At 40.3% G+C, this 16,129-nt stretch overlaps 4 protein-coding genes and 1 long non-coding RNA gene across 9 annotated transcripts; 2 read left to right on the top strand and 3 right to left on the bottom strand.

Moving 5' to 3' along the window:
- Window positions 1-210: 210 nt before the first annotated feature.
- On the bottom strand, window positions 211-801 carry LOC120807416. The gene is made up of 3 exons (XR_005709817.1): window positions 719-801; window positions 436-566; window positions 211-352 (listed from the first exon to the last, which is right to left on the bottom strand). It is a non-coding gene; the product is annotated as an uncharacterized LOC120807416 (long non-coding RNA).
- Window positions 802-1,910: 1,109 nt separating this feature from the next.
- Window positions 1,911-3,369, bottom strand: LOC120783225. Of its 3 annotated transcripts, none has more exons than XM_040116046.1 (6): window positions 3,009-3,369; window positions 2,816-2,878; window positions 2,635-2,714; window positions 2,352-2,482; window positions 2,202-2,268; window positions 1,911-2,103 (listed from the first exon to the last, which is right to left on the bottom strand). In XM_040116046.1, the coding sequence occupies exons 1-6, from the start codon at window positions 3,080-3,082 to the stop codon at window positions 2,024-2,026; spliced, it is 495 nt and encodes a 164-aa protein (XP_039971980.1). In that variant the 5' UTR covers window positions 3,083-3,369; the 3' UTR covers window positions 1,911-2,023. The 3 variants fall into 3 exon arrangements, with proteins under 3 accessions (XP_039971980.1, XP_039971981.1, XP_039971982.1); XM_040116047.1 differs by having other exon boundaries at window positions 2,352-2,449; XM_040116048.1 differs by having other exon boundaries at window positions 2,816-2,832; window positions 3,009-3,035.
- Window positions 3,370-3,502: 133 nt separating this feature from the next.
- Window positions 3,503-5,245, top strand: rbp7b (retinol binding protein 7b, cellular). Its single transcript, XM_040115456.1, has 4 exons — window positions 3,503-3,664; window positions 4,061-4,239; window positions 4,457-4,558; window positions 4,870-5,245. Exons 1-4 carry the CDS (start codon window positions 3,592-3,594, stop codon window positions 4,921-4,923), a joined length of 408 nt encoding a protein of 135 aa, XP_039971390.1. The 5' UTR covers window positions 3,503-3,591; the 3' UTR covers window positions 4,924-5,245.
- A 1,361-nt stretch (window positions 5,246-6,606) lies between these two features.
- Window positions 6,607-9,433, top strand: cenps (centromere protein S). The gene is made up of 5 exons (XM_040115471.1): window positions 6,607-6,834; window positions 7,675-7,798; window positions 8,772-8,805; window positions 8,990-9,056; window positions 9,293-9,433. Exons 1-5 carry the CDS (start codon window positions 6,805-6,807, stop codon window positions 9,404-9,406), a joined length of 369 nt encoding a protein of 122 aa, XP_039971405.1. The 5' UTR covers window positions 6,607-6,804; the 3' UTR covers window positions 9,407-9,433.
- On the bottom strand, window positions 9,262-14,735 carry tardbpb (TAR DNA binding protein b). Of its 3 annotated transcripts, XR_005706280.1 has the most exons (6): window positions 13,927-14,735; window positions 12,632-12,795; window positions 12,393-12,542; window positions 12,112-12,282; window positions 10,962-12,025; window positions 9,262-10,298 (listed from the first exon to the last, which is right to left on the bottom strand). XR_005706280.1 is itself a non-coding variant. In XM_040115468.1 (5 exons), the coding sequence occupies exons 1-5, from the start codon at window positions 14,165-14,167 to the stop codon at window positions 11,534-11,536; spliced, it is 1,218 nt and encodes a 405-aa protein (XP_039971402.1). In that variant the 5' UTR covers window positions 14,168-14,735; the 3' UTR covers window positions 10,363-11,533. The 3 variants fall into 3 exon arrangements, 2 of the variants coding, with proteins under 2 accessions (XP_039971402.1, XP_039971403.1); XM_040115468.1 differs by lacking the exon at window positions 9,262-10,298 and having other exon boundaries at window positions 10,363-12,025; XM_040115469.1 differs by lacking the exon at window positions 9,262-10,298 and having other exon boundaries at window positions 10,363-12,025; window positions 12,402-12,542; window positions 13,927-14,732.
- Between the last annotated feature and the right edge of the window lie 1,394 nt (window positions 14,736-16,129).

The following is a 16,129-nucleotide window of genomic DNA, read 5'->3' as shown; positions in this document are numbered from 1 at the left end:
TTTTTGTGTTCCCATGGTTTAAAGTTACCAGCTGCCGGTGGCATGGAAACCACATGAAATCTTAATATGTGGAGTGTCGGATGTCGACGTGGGACAGCTGGACTGTTTTATTGCTCATTGTTTCTGCTGGGGTCCTTCACAGGCCGCCCGTTGGTCAGCCAGAGTCGTCCTCTCACCATGAAAAAACCTGAACAGGCACAAGCAGGTGTTATTCCCCTGAACTGAAGAGTCTGTGTATGAGTGCTCCCGTACAGTACGTGTACGTTTCCAAGAAAATTATTTCACCTGTACTGAAAATAGAGGCAACCGTCAGAATAAGAGACATGTAGTACAGCTCCGGAGTTGTTTTCGCCTGTGAATACACACATATAAATCATCCTGATGCAATATTTCTTTTGAACCCAATGAGCATCAACATTCCAGTCATTCTCTTACGCATGCTGCTGCTCTCAGAGTCAGGACGGCGGTACATAGTCCTTGTCCACACGACAGCAGCCCAAACACATGATAGGAAGCCCACAAGCTAGGAGGAACTGGGTCTAACATCGTGAATATCACTGAAAACCCTGTTAAAAGAGTGGAACAAGTTATATCCACATAGATCCCGTTTTGCTTGTGGTTGGAGGTTTGGGCTTTTGAAGTCTATGCGATCTTGGTGTTATGTCAAATACTGTGTTGAGCGTGCTATTTGAAAATTGTCCGATCTGATTGGCTTTACCTGAAGCTATGAAGGACAAGGCGATGGAGGCTGACAGGCTGCTCAGAAGAGGCTGCCTGCAGTATCTTGAGGATTTTGGCCTTTAAACAAAACAGATGCAATTGTTAAGGCCCAGTTCCCATTTTGTGCAAGTGACCCGTGATCTCTATGGCTTGCTGCCATCAACAAATAAAGCAAACTTCTGATAATCAAGACAAATAAAAGCTTTGTGACCCTTTTCTGAAGTGAGCATTAAAACATGAGACGGATTAAGCTACTTTCCTTTTTCTGTCTGTCTGTCTGTCTGTCTGTCTGTCTGTCTGTCTGTCTGTCTGTCTGTCTGTCTGTCTGTCTGTCTGTCTGTCTGTCTGTCTGTCTGTCTGTCTGTCTGTCTGTCTGTCTGTCTGTCTGTCTGTCTGTCTGTCTCTCTGTCCGTCTGTCTGTCTATCTGTCTGTCTGTCTCTCTGTCTGTCTGTCTGTCTGTCTGTCTGTCTGTCTGTCTGTCTGTCTGTCTGTCTGTCTGTCTGTCTGTCTGTCTGTCTGTCTGTCTGTCTGTCTGTCTGTCTGTCTGTCTGTCTGTCTGTCTGTCTGTCTGTCTGTCTGTCTGTCTGTCTGTCTGTCTGTCTGTCTGTCTGTCTGTCTGTCTGTCTGTCTGTCTGTCTGTCTGTCTGTCTGTCTGTCTGTCTGTCTGTCTGTCTGTCTGTCTGTCTGTCTGTCTGTCTGTCTGTCTGTCTGTCTGTCTGTCTGTCTGTCTGTCTGTCTGTCTGTCCGTCTGTCTGTCCGTCTGTCTGTCTGTCTGTCTGTCTGTCTGTCTGTCTGTCTGTCTGTCTGTCTGTCTGTCTGTCTGTCTGTCTGTCTGTCTGTCTGTCTGTCTGTCTGTCTGTCTGTCTGTCTGTCTGTCTGTCTGTCTGTCTGTCTGTCTGTCTGTCTGTCTGTCTGTCTGTCTGTCTGTCTGTCTGTCTGTCTGTCTGTCTGTCTGTCTGTCTGTCTGTCTGTCTGTCTGTCTGTCTGTCTGTCTGTCTGTCTGTCTGTCTGTCTGTCTGTCTGTCTGTCTGTCTGTCTGTCTGTCTGTCTGTCTGTCTGTCTGTCTGTCTGTCTGTCTGTCTGTCTGTCTGTCTGTCTGTCTGTCTGTCTGTCTGTCTGTCTGTCTGTCTGTCTGTCTGTCTGTCTGTCTGTCTGTCTGTCTGTCTGTCTGTCTGTCTGTCTGTCTGTCTTTTTTTTTTTGTGTTCCCATGGTTTAAAGTTACCAGCTGCCGGTGGCATGGAAACCACATGAAATCTTAATATGTGGAGTGTCGGATGTCGACGTGGGACAGCTGGACTGTTTTATTGCTCATTGTTTCTGCTGGGGTCCTTCACAGGCCGCCCGTTGGTCAGCCAGAGTCCTCCTCTCACCATGAAAAAACCTGAACAGGCACAAGCAGGTGTTATTCCCCTGAACTGAAGAGTCTGTGTATGAGTGCTCCCGTACAGTACGTGTACGTTTCCAAGAAAATTATTTCACCTGTACTGAAAATAGAGGCAACCGTCAGAATAAGAGACATGTAGTACAGCTCCGGAGTTGTTTTCGCCTGTGAATACACACATATAAATCATCCTGATGCAATATTTCTTTTGAACCCAATGAGCATCAACATTCCAGTCATTCTCTTACGCATGCTGCTGCTCTCAGAGTCAGGACGGCGGTACATAGTCCTTGTCCACACGACAGCAGCCCAAACACATGATAGGAAGCCCACAAGCTAGGAGGAACTGGGTCTAACATCGTGAATATCACTGAAAACCCTGTTAAAAGAGTGGAACAAGTTATATCCACATAGATCCCGTTTTGCTTGTGGTTGGAGGTTTGGGCTTTTGAAGTCTATGCGATCTTGGTGTTATGTCAAATACTGTGTTGAGCGTGCTTTTTGAAAATTGTCCGATCTGATTGGCTTTACCTGAAGCTATGAAGGACAAGGCGATGGAGGCTGACAGGCTGCTCAGAAGAGGCTGCCTGCAGTATCTTGAGGATTTTGGCCTTTAAACAAAACAGATGCAATTGTTAAGGCCCAGTTCCCTTTTTGTGCAAGTGACCCGTGATCTCTATGGCTTGCTGCCATCACCTCTTGTCCCAGTTACCTTGCCATGACGTAGAACTGAGGAACCAGAACAAATGCCACGAACACTGCATTCACTATTTGACTGCAAATAGAACATCATAACATAAAACATCAGTAGTAAAACACCTTGAAATGAGAATGTTTGAATCAATATAAAGATATTTTTGAATGAATGTAAAAACAGCAACATCTCTGAACATAACAGCACTTACAATTTTAACCTCTTATTCCTCGGTATCCATCTGCTGCTATGATACGCCATGAAGATCAACATGTAGAGAAACATGGGTGCTAGTCCTCCAGGCAGACGTGTACTGTAACACTATTCCTGATGCTTGGACAAGGCCAGTGCCAGCAGCTCCACATGTGAGCAGCGGGAAGGATTGGATTTCACGCTGCACAAGCACGGAGACATTTGCTCCAAATTGTATTTCATTAAAGTTACATTTCTCCACATAAATTTCAGCTCCCAGGTTATGTTTTTAGTCAGTGCTGGTTTTAGCAAACCGGACCAGCATTAAAGATGCAGTATATTCGTGTGGTTTAAGAATAACATCCTGTATAGAGGCTTTTGTCATAACAGGAACAGAATAATTTCCTCGTGTAAAAAAAATAGTCCTCCTACACCCTCCAGTGCTCCTCCTCTGCACGTGTGCAAAATAGCTGCAGCCGGCAACATATCACCTCTGTCCCATATTGACAAACAATGAGACATCCAACCCAAGAGCTTAAAAGCCGTTCGCTCCTGATACTCATGCCTGTTGAGTCGTCCAGAGAGTCATATAAACACCCAAGATGCCTGTTGACTACAGTGGGACATGGGACATTGTCAGCAATGTCAATTTCGATGCATACATGGTTGCACTTGGTAAGTGTCAGGACTTCTTTTCACAGCTATTTGTAAGGATACGCACTGAAAACTGCATTTGACGGTGCTTACGTGAATGTTTAACCATGACAAGAGGGAAATCTTTGCACAGTTAACTGAAAAGTTTAGCATGTGGGAGCATGAAATTTCCCTCAGCATCTTTTATGTAACATAAATGGAACGTTTCTTTAGCAGTGAGCGCCGTGATCCATCATCAGCATGCATTTCTCTTCATCAGTGGCCTGGAGAGTGTTACATGTGTAGTCAAAGTAAATATTCATTTAATTTTTCTGATCAGAAGATGGTGGATGAGATAGCATGGTAAAGGGTAAAGGGTAAGATGAATTTGTTAGGCAGGACCTTTTTGTAAGATACTCCTGTCGTTGTGACATGCAGGCATAGATTTTGCAACACGCAAGATTGCCTCAATGTTGAAGCCCCAGAAGGTGATTAAGCAAGATGGAGATTGTTTCAGTATCAGGACGCTGACAACTTTCAAGAACTACGAGAGTTCGTTCAAAATTGGAGAGGAGTTCAAAGAGGTGACGAAAGGAATGGACAACCGGTCTTGCCAGGTAAAAACTTTATTATTGTAGTCACAGGGTTAGCCCATGTACCAAATGGTGCTGTGGTCACGATCACGCAATATAGACAAATGCAAGCACGCAAATGATAAGCTTTTCATAAAGCCTTTTTAAACAAATTCATCCCCCAAACCGTTCTCTGTTGCAGTACTGATATCACAGACATATTTCACTGTAGCTTTCTGTTACCGATTTCATTCTCCGTCAGACCGTGGTCAGCTGGGAAAATGATAAGCTGGTGTGTGTTCAGAAAGGAGAAAAGAAGAACAGAGGCTGGACACACTGGATTCAGGGAGACGAGCTTCATTTGGTATGACTTCAGGCATTTTTTTTTTATCCTGGGGGCCCCTTCACAACCCAGTTAGTGTTTCTGGTCAGAGCTTTGTCAAATTCCGAAATCAGTAAACTGGTCTCTCGATATGTCGTGTGATACCAATGCCCAGTATTTTGTGGGCTTCATATTTTTACGTCAACATAAAAAACATTGTATATATTAGATTTATCAAGCACACAAGAAACTCTTGCTCCTGAAAACTGTTATGATCCAGTTCATTCAACAATATAGTCACTGTTACATGTATAGTGATAAAATTCGCACTTTCATACGTTTTCTCTTTTCAGGAACTTACCTGTGAGGACCAAGTCTGCAAGCAAGTTTATAAAAGGACTCTGTGATTAATTGTACTTATGATTGTTCATGTCAGCTAATGTCAGATCATTTCAGACATCAGAGAAATTCATTTACAGTATTTACATGAAATGTGCTGAGCCTCATAATGTAGCTCTGGACTACTGTCAGTGTTGGAAGAAGTACTTGAGTCCTTTACGTCTGTAAAAGTACAAATACATCAGTGTATTTTACAAAGACCTTTACAAAGTAAAGATCCTGCATTCAAAATCCTACTTAAGTAAAAGTATTGACAGGTAAATATACTTAATGTATCACTGTAAAAATATTCGTTCTGCAAAAAAAATAAAGACCCCTGTGAGTGATAAACTCTTATTTATTCATTAATAAAACGCATTGATATGTATAATGTGTATAATTTTGTTGTTATAGTTGATCAAGGTAGAGCTAATTTGAATTATATTAAAATTGTTTTGTTTGTTTTTTTGTTTTTACCTACAAGATTTATTGGATATGATTTTAGTACATGACCTGGTGTTGCCATATTTTTCTTCCACAAAAGCAAAATAAACAAGCAAAAAATCACCGCTAACCAAGTCATAAGAAAAAAGAAGAGAGAAAATAAAGAAATAAAATTACCGTCAGGTACTGTCACAAAAAAGTAACCTTACGACCACAGCAGCATGATAAATATAACAATTACAGCATCCGTTATAATTATAATCAGATTATATTAAAATGATGACATAAATACTGTTTGGAACGTTTCATTTATGACAATGGATCATATTTGAAGCTCATCATATGTTTTGTATGTAAAGTCTTAATTTAGTAAAAAGTAACTTATCCTGTCAAATAAATGTAGTGCAAGGCTGGATCCCCAACAGGGCAAAGCGGGCAACTGCACAAGGGCCCTAAAGCCCTCATGTTTACTCCAAATCCTTTTCAGGTCCACAAACTTAATTGAGGGATCTCACATTTGTTAAAGATAAAAAAAAGTACATTATCAACTATGACAGTTATTCCATCTTGATGTCCTGGCCTTGTAGAGGTACCCTGTGTCAAAATCTAGTTTTAAGACTGTAACTGTTTAAGTTTGTATTGAGCTCATTTGCTGTAAAGTTTTGTTTTGTCAAATTGCTTTGTTTTTTTCTGCGTCATCTCATTAAATTCACGGAAAACCTCAGGAAAAAGTAGTAGGAGTGCTGTCAGGCTGCAACCAACAATAATTGTCGGTTGCAGCCTGACTGATTAGACTGATTAGACCTATTTTAGTAGATATTAAATAGTTCAGTGTATAAATTCATCATCATCATCATCATTCCCTGAAGTCCAAGTTAATTATTCACATTGTTTTTTATTTTTCTAACCAACAGTCGAAAATCCAGATATGTTGGATTTACTATCATAGAAAACTGGGAAAACCAGCAGATATTCAGACTGAATACCCAGTTAGTACCACTGTGTATTTCTTTCTTTTTTTTTCTTTTTTTTTTGCGTTTTTTCTTAAAGAAAATGACTTAAAATTGCTCGTGGCATTAAATGGAAGTAACCAATTAAAGCACGAGTATATTGAAATTGTACTCAAGTACAGTGTCGGACTAAATGTACTCAGTTACTTCCCGCCACTGACTACTGTAAAAGGAGCGTGTAGTTTCGCCTCCGGACCACAAGGCGGCGCTATAAAACGTGCACATTACAAAAAGGGAATAAAGTGGAGAGTTGTTGGTTTTCTTGGTGAATTTGTGCCGCGGGTTTTTCTTCTTCAGCTGACTGTGAGCTGCTGACTGCGAGCCACCTGGGTTGTGTGTTTCCCAGCTGCGTTTGGGTTTGTTTGTTTTTTTCCGTCAGACCCCGACTTTGTGACACTTCCCCCAGCGTCCTTGTCTCATTGCGGCCGTCGTGGTGTTCAATTTCTCCCCAGGAAAATGTCAGTTGATAAAGACGAAACTGTTCAGGTAAGAGCAGTGTTTTCACGTTCGTGCACCAGCAGACAGTTGTTAAAAAGCATTGAACCCCCCCCCCCCAAAAAAAAATATTTTGGGGGGTAAATGTATATTTCATTTACATAGGACTTGAATATTTTTGTCCTACCTGCCGTAGCCAGTAACATTAACTTAGTTTTAACTTTGGCTGTGGGGAGACATCCACTACAAATCTCATCGACTCATAACGTGCAAACATTTCAATCATTATTTATCATTTTAATTGGTTTCTCCATCCATCGTTCTGCTGGCACTTATCTCGGGTCAGGCGTGGACGGATTGTGAGACACTGGGCCCCTGGGCATAGACAAGTAAAAGTCCCCTCACTCATCCTATACAGGACCCCCAGAAAGAAACAGTCTCTTTGTGGCCGTTTTCAGTCTCTTTGGGTTAGTTTTGCCTGTATTTGTAGTCTTTCAATTCAGACAAGAAATATTAAAAGTTAGTTCATACAGAGTCTGTGGCCCAGGGGCCCCGTGACCTCTCAAGCCCCCAGGCCTGTACCCCATAACCCTGTTCAGTAATCCATACTTGGGTCCAGGTCACGTTAATTTGATTAATTACTAGTGATTATATACCAAATACAAAAATGTGATACAAATATCAATAAATTCATGGCCCTAATAAATAACTGTAGGCCTTATTTGTTTTCTTCCATTCTTCGACCTTTATGACATTGAAACGGATGTTGGATTGCATTAAATGAATGTCTTAAATGGTATGATATTTACTTTGTGTCAAGACTGAAAAATGAAAAAAGTATTCAGCGCCATCTTGATTTCTTTTCATCTGGTTTAATGTTTTGAATTTCAGAGGTTAAAGGCAGCAGTACACTATACTGTGGGTCGTCTGTGTCAGAAGATGGGAGAGGACCACCGGAGAGAGTTCAGTCGACAAGTCATAGCAGCAATTGCCGAGACGACATTCAGACAATGTGGTGGGTGTCAGCAAAGATACTATCGCAGTCCAGCCAAGTGTACATTATCAGAAACATGCAGTACGTAAAATGATATTAAAACATATGGACATACTGCTGTCAAGTGTACAGCTTCATCCTATGAAACACATCTAGTTTGCTAGTTTTATGTTTGTTCATTTAAACAAACTTTGTTCAGTGTTATCTGTCCAATTTAGCTTTAGGGATTTAAAATTACTCTTATCGAATTATAGATTACAAAGCACAAAGGGCTGTCACTTTCTGATAAGACACCGTTTATAAAAGGTTTATAAACTGTAATTAATGACGCTATTACTGGTTAAATCATTTACTAATGCTTTATATATCAGCTATAAGTCATTAATAAGAACAAGTGTTGGGTTGCCAGGTTGTGGAAAATCCTCCTCCAGCACGACACTTTTCTTGTCTTTTTAGTGAGGTCTTTAATTTATTAAGGAGACCTCTACAATGGACTGTTTGACCACTCACCATCTGGAAAAGGGCTGCAGGGCATCAGGACCAAAATCCATTTATCAACAGCTTATTAACATTTACAACTGCAGACTTGATAGATTGATTATAGATGACTGGATAGCCTATTACAAATTGAGAGACCCATTACCTTTTGTTAATGGCTTACAAGATAACCTATTAGAAAGGTGAGAAACATTTGTTCATAATTTAATATTTATAACTGCAAACTTGAAGACTTGGAGGGGTCTCCAGTGAATGGTAACCCAAATTCGTTCCTATCAGTGGCTGTAACTGCTGACTATGTTTTTATGTAATCAAAGCTGTGGCTTAAATGGTATTTGGCTCTGTTCTTTTTATGTATTTTTTTTTAAGTTGTAGATGCAAAATGTTGAGAGTAATATGTAGCAGATTGTGTATTGTTATTAAAAAATGGTATGTAGAAATGTGCAAACGGGGTTGTAAACCCAATATCTCATTGTTAGCGTTGACTTTTTTTCAGAAATATTTGCTAATGACCTGGAGGCCTTTGCAAGGTGAGAATCTTTTATTTTTGTGACCATATTAACAGGCGACTTTATCCTGTACTGACTTTTCATTTAGACAAAATACCTGGTGAGGTCTTTTGTTCCTTCATCTTAATCCATCCTAGTAAAACTAGTGTAACGTCATAACTTGTTCATAATACACCTGGTTTACAGTCTCAAATTTAATTTGCAGGCATGCTAAAAGAAGCACAGTGACTGCAGAAGATGTAAAGCTCATAGCCCGTCGCAGTACTGCATTGGTGAGTTATTGCCATTTAACTGTCAGAAGGGAATTCTACAGCACTTAAGTCATGTAGGCTACTTGCATTTACCGACCAAGGCAGAATGAAACATGTACTTTGGCTAGCCAATGTCAGCTACTCAAAAACATTGCAGTTTCATCCTAATAATGCAGGAGGACACTGTAACTGTGTAGGGGTATATATTTTACAGCAGACAGCAAACTGAATGTTTAATTTGCCTTTATTCATTCCAGTCCATCTACATACAAAATAAAAGCGAAGAACTGAATCAGGAGCAGAGGGATTTGAAAAAGAAGAATACTGGGAAGAGGAAGAGCAGAGACACTGAGGAGGAAAGCAGAGATTAAGGACAAGACACAGGCAGGCCTGCAGTGTCTCACTTGTGCCCAACATCCAAATAAACATGAAGGCTGACTAATACATGACAATAAGTTAAGTGTCATTAAAAGTGCCAAAGTATTTCTTTTACGGTTATTATGCATTTCAGCTGTCATTTCAAGAAGTCTACAACAAGAGATTTTGATATTACAGTAGTTCTATGAACACATTCTGCACATCTAGACCAAATAACTCAGGACTTCTCTCTTAAGGGACCCACTAATACAATGTCATGTCATAGTGCATTTTGCACTGTTTTTACATAGGACCTGATAACCCTGTGTCAAACCTGATAAAAAGTTTTTATGTCGTTTTTTTAAGCAATGCCAAAGGGACACTACACAGACTCTTAATATGATTTCATAATCTTTTATTTAAGGGGTTTAGACTGCCAAGTTATCTACCCAACGTTTCTCCTTTAAAGTGAAAGAATGATCAATATGTCATGTTGTTTTGCACTTCGGGAAACCTTAAGACTGTCACGCAAACTACCCATAACGCACAAGGCCATCTAAAAATCCCCATCACCACTTCCAAGGCTCAACAACGTGTCATTATTACTTTAGCCAAATTATGGACAACTCTTTTGGAAAGGTGATGCCACATTGCTGATCTCATCGTTTTAAGGTTAAAATAAAGACAGAGACCCCCAGGAACCTCCCTCTAACCTTAATGTAGCTATGAATAATAAAGGATAATTCACTCTGACAAGCCATTAAAAGCAGCAAAAAGACAGGTACTACCCCATGTCATGTCTGAGAAGGCCACACACTGAAAGTGTTGGAACTTCCGTCTTCATCCTTCAGAACAGACTTCAGTCAGGGTTCAAACGGAGACCTCGACGAGCAGAGCCCAAGGTCCCTAGATATGTGAATCGAATTAGATTTGTTTTTTTATTTGACAAAGTGACTCAAGTAATATCAACTAACCATCTATTCAAATGAACTTTATTAGAGAACTCCTTTCATTTGACATGTTTTTTAACACCTCACAAACAAAGAGCTACTGGGAACCATTGGACACACCACTCCACGTTCTCACACTACCACTCGCGTCCCCCAGAGTCTTCGGCAGGTGTCATCCACATCAAGTACACACTTACAGATCAGTTCAGTAACATGAAAGCACACACCATACAGCATTCAAATCAGATAATATAAGCAATACAATTATTCATCACAACATTCCACTACATTTTGATATTTCTGCACTTGATCAACATACTTAAGAGTAAGGAAAAACCTGCAAAGATTTAAAAAAAAAAAAAAATCTTGAAGTACTAATTAAAGAATGTCCATGTTAGGGGAGGCGCTCGTAGCATCTGCAGCTTCCACTCACACACTCAAAAAGCAGTCAAATTGGGCTCTTTCACCGCACAACCAGTCCGTTTCACGCGTCTCTCCGTTCGCTCACTCATCGCTTCACTCTTCGCCACAAGCCATCCTCAATCGCACTCATCAGTTCTTAAAATGTCAGTTGCGCAGTTCTTTCCATTTAAAAGTGGATAAAAGTGAAAACACCCACCGTCTCTTAGAACATGCGGAGTGAAGCCGTTCTTTGATGGCATAGCATTTACAGGTGGGAAGAGGGAGAATGATACCGATATCACCCCAAGAATGCTGCCAAAGAGGAGCTTCCTCACAGGAAAATGGAAGAGAGGTGAACTGCAGAAGAGATTTCAATGAAGGCTTTTCCACAGAACTTGACTGCAAATAAAGTTGCACTTAAAACATTTAGGTTTCAACCAGATTCTTCCCAATGCAAGATTGCCTTTTAAGTCGATGACAAAGCCGGAATAATGGTGAATCACAAACATTCATGCATTTTCAAAATGGTTATATCACATTTCACAATACATGCATTAGAGAATCCAGTTGAAATGGATACAAACAAACGAGACATCAAAAATAGCACTTTAGTCGGACATCCTGGTAAACAATTCACTTCAACACTTTCTAAATTAAATCTTTTAGCATTTTTTCCAAATGTACAAAACATCTTCCACAAAAGTGTTAAATTTCAGATACGCATTAACACCAGAAATAAATTTTGAAAAGACTCATCTTTCTCACAATACTTACCATACAACACTTAACTTACATACCCCACCCAGATGACTTTGACTCCATACTGGACCCAAACCCTGAGCTAAACCCACTACCACTGGTTGTGGAGTTTGACCCTGTTCCCCAGCCAAGACTGGCTGAGCTGGTGCCGTAGTTGCTGTTGCCTGTACTGAAAGACTGACTCTGGTCCCTACTAGAGCTTGTTCCACTGGAAGTGCTGCCTGAGGTGGATGTCTGCTGCTGACTAGCCAGCATACCCATCATCCCCCAACTACTCTGCAGAGCAGCCTGAGCAGCAGCCATCATAGCAGGGTTCAGACTGAAGGAACCAAAATTAGCCAGACTACTGTTAGTGCTGCTCCCTAACCCACTACGGCTGCTACCAAATGCTTGCGCTCCAAAGCCATTCCCAAACCGTGCTGTACGGTCAAACTGCCTATTCCCGTGTTTGGGCTCAGCGTTTGAGATGTGAACGCTGACACCTTTGATAATTAGGTCCTCTCCACAGAGTGACTGGGCAACCTGTTGGGAAAAAGACATCAATCAGGTCATCTGGACATGGGTACCGCTAAAACAAGAAGCCACTTTCTACCAACACAATACTATACCTGATCATCTGCAAACGTGACAAAGGCAAAAGCACGGAATGGCTTGGGAATGAAGACATCTGTAACTTCTCCATACTGCATAAAGAACTGCCGTAGGTCGTCTGTGGTCATGTCTTCTGTGCAGCGGCCTACAAAAACTTTGCGGCTCCTTAATGGCTCATCTGGACCTTGCTGTAAACAACAGGGGAAAAAAATTGAGAAATGCTACAGGTTATAGTGTGTTAAACAATATTAAAACAATGTTTATTCCCATAATGTGTGGGTATATGCATGGACATTACCATATTCACCTTCGAGTTAGGGAGCTTGCAGTCACACCATCTCCCGTCAATCATATGGCGCTGGGAGATCACCTTTTCTTGAGCCTCGTACTCTGTGAACCTCACAAAGCCAAAACCTTTAGAATTTCCAGTCTTGGCGTCTCGTTTTACCTGGAAAATAAAACAATGATTATCAACTATCACTGTGTACAAACCAAAGCAAATGTGTATTGTGTTAATGTTACTAATAAATGTTATACCTGAACCATGATGACTTCTCCAAATGTACTAAAGTAGTCTTTCAGGTCCTGCTCTGTTGTTTTCCAAGGCAGACCCAGTACGATCAGGTCAGATGTCTTCATATCGCCTCTCTTCATTTTCACAGCAGAGGAGGCATCTATTTCATCCATTTTCCTTTTGTTGTCTAAAATATTAACACAAAAGAGAAATTAATTTTTTATAAAATCAACCTAACACTCAGTCCCCTTCCCACTCTGCCTGTGTAAATAATTGCCAAGAATAAAGGTGTCTGTTCAACATTAAGGTTGTGTAATATCAGAAGCCATAGTTGGCGCTGCAGATTAATTGTATGACATTATACTTAGGAGCGTTTTCTAATATTTTGACCGCCCCATTTATGTCAATGATGGTAGCTGCCTAATATTACAATCTCTTCTCAGTAAATAATACAATTCATCGACACCAGCAGCTACAACCTCTCAAATGACCAGAAAACTGAATCAACACATCTCATATAATAGTTTCAACAAAACATAACTTCTATGAAAATGGTTATTACAGAGTTTCTTTGGGGATCTCCAAGTTAAATTTAAGACTATTAAAAACCTTTTTAAATTCACATAGATTGCAATTTCATACCTGTTTTACAGTCAAACTGGCCAAAGTATGTAGGATATTAATGAAAACCAATAGGGATGATTAAGGCCTAGACTTATTTGAGTGCATGAATTTAAAGGTATTTCTCTCACATCTGTGGCAGTACTTCCTACCATTATATAACAATGATTCCTAATAAAATAATTAGGACTTGGGTATGCAGCAGAAAACAGACGGATTAACTGATTAAAAAATAACTCATTAAGATCCACATATGGATTTTAAATAAGGTCAGAGGTGTGGAACAGACGAAAAACTAACTTTACTGCCGAAAGCAGGCTTGGAAAAAAAATTATTCACGACCTTTACAAATAAAATGTAAGACTTAACACTATTTAAGGCCGTTTTCGAGGAAACTGAAATCAGCACTGTTTAAGACCTGCATATACACTGACTCATTTCAGGGCTGATGCATTAGCTTTGGTAAGATGTGGATTTTGGATTGTCAACTTTGTATATGCACGCTGATCTTTTTTGCTTCTTTTGTGAATGGATTTAGCGCCTCAAAGCGCACTTTTGTGGGCGTGGGCAAACTATACGTGAGATCATTCTCATCCATTTTCAGTGTGCGGAAACTACATCATGAATTATAAATACCATTATATCTGGCAACCTGTTCGAATAAAATGTTAAGTGTGTGCAAAGTGCCCATATTTACCTTTTGGATAGTTCACGACATACACGACGTTGCCCCATCCGTTTTCTGGTGCGTGTAGGACCCCTTCCACAAGACGTACTCCCCGCATGCACTGAGACACGGGGCTCCTGAAACGAAGGCCGCACGCCCCTGGAAACTGAGCTGCCACGGTTGAAAGCAGAACAGTGCCGTCATCCTCGGACGGGATCTCCATGGGTTCCTCGTTTTCCTCCTCTGCTACTCGAATGTATACTTCGGCCATTTCCCCAAAAAGAAAACTTGTTGCTTGGATCAATACTGTGCTAAAGTTAGCAGTTAGCTCGCTACTTGTCCACAGTTACGGCTAGCGTTAGCCGATGTTGCTAAGACAGGACTGAATGAGTCACGGTAATTAGTTACTTTTATTCGAAGCAAAGACGTCTCAAGTCAAAGTACTATGAAAAAATAGCGTTACAGTAGGTTTAATTTTAAATTATTTCATAAATACTATTTTCCCCAGACAGAGCTAACAAGCGTGCATCGGCCTTACTGTTCCTTTGTTCGCTGGGACGGAGATCTATGTCGTCAACACCGGACCACGATCGTTCAAATGTGACTTAACGAAAACTGCGCACGCTCCTCCACTAACTGATCCGACAAAACGATTTCTTCAAAATGGCTTGCGCTGGCAGAAAAAACTTCTACCACCTCAACAAAGCGCTCGTCTCGTCCTAAAAGCAAACTAAGATATATAGCTTAGAAGAATATTTTTTTACACGAGGTGACAAATAAACGTTCCTTGCGGCCTACAAAGATGGCATTATCTAAGCAAAGACGGAACTACGTCATATTTTGGACGGTTTCATTTCATGGCGGTTAACGTGTCTAAAACGCATCGTAAATTTGGGCAGTAACTAAATCAGTCTTCAGTATAAAGTTGTAAAATAAACAATGACTTTTACAGCGTATGTTTGTTCTTTTATGGAATATAATACAACTCGATGAATTGTAATGTTAATAATCAATTTTATTTTGCGATCCCTCCTGGCACGGTAGGCCGGGTTTGGTACATCCACGACAGCAACTTCCGTCAGTTGCTACGTTGGTTGGCAAGGATGGGAAGATGGCGGTACATAGGGGATATCCAAAATCTGGAATAAAGAATTTTAAAGCTGAACCTACATTCCATGGCGTTAAATCTCACTAACACAAGTTGTGATTTTAAGGATATACCCGCAAAACGTTTATGGTGTATTGTCCCTGTCTAATGGTATATTGTTATACCGTTAGACAAAGGAATGTCATCAAAGATAACCGCTGCATCTTAGTCTTTTAGTCACAATAGCTGTAGCGTTTATTTTGAACTTTTAAAGGATTAGGCAGAGGCTGGGGTTGTTTTATTTTTCTTAATGTCAAAAAATCCAATTAAAAAGACCAAAACCAAGTCCACCGCTGAATACTGACTTCCCTACCCTGTCTGTGACACTCAGCACCAAGCCCATTTGTCCCTAGTAAAGACATTACTCTTCAAAAACTGGTCACAAACATATTTTCTTTCTTTCTTAAGACTGAACTTCCCACAAGAGCTGGGCACTGTGGTTTTTAGCATACGTTATCAAAACAGGACTGAATAGTGTCATTGCTGGGGACTGTTTTCAGTCATACATTGAAACATATCAGACTTTTACTACGAAAACAATACTTGTCAGGATTATTGTGGGCTTTGTTTTTTCAATATCCTGTTCCATTGCCATCCCAACAAGATTAATTGGTTGGTCATCTGAAAAAATTACTTATATGCATTTTTCCCATAGAAAAGGGAAAATTGCTGCAAATACATGTATATCAGAACTAAAATAGACATCACATTAGTTCAAATGAAAGTCAAGCAAAAAGAATGAGTTTTGATTTAGATATATCTAGATTCAATGCAAAAACACTTTTATAGTGCTGTTGTGTCTGACAAGGAAAGACTTTGTTGTAAAAGTATATGGTTGTAAAAATATGACACCTGCTGCGAGGCAAAGGTAGAAAGCAACGCTGGCAAACTATAATTCATTAGCCCTCAAAATGATTAAATTAACCCACAATCAGACCATTTCAGAATGCAAAATAAGTTAAGCTAAACTGCATACTTACATGCAGCTGGTTGGTTGGCTTGCCTCTCTTTAAATCCCTGTCCTCCCTGAACAATAGTGAAAAGCTATTTCTGCACAACTACTACTAGTTACTGGTCACGAAGCAG

Source organism: Xiphias gladius, chromosome 21 (genome assembly GCF_016859285.1).
Source record: "Xiphias gladius isolate SHS-SW01 ecotype Sanya breed wild chromosome 21, ASM1685928v1, whole genome shotgun sequence".
In the NCBI taxonomy this organism is placed as follows: Eukaryota; Metazoa; Chordata; class Actinopteri; order Istiophoriformes; family Xiphiidae; genus Xiphias; species Xiphias gladius.
This window is presented reverse-complemented; position numbering and strand designations above follow the sequence as displayed.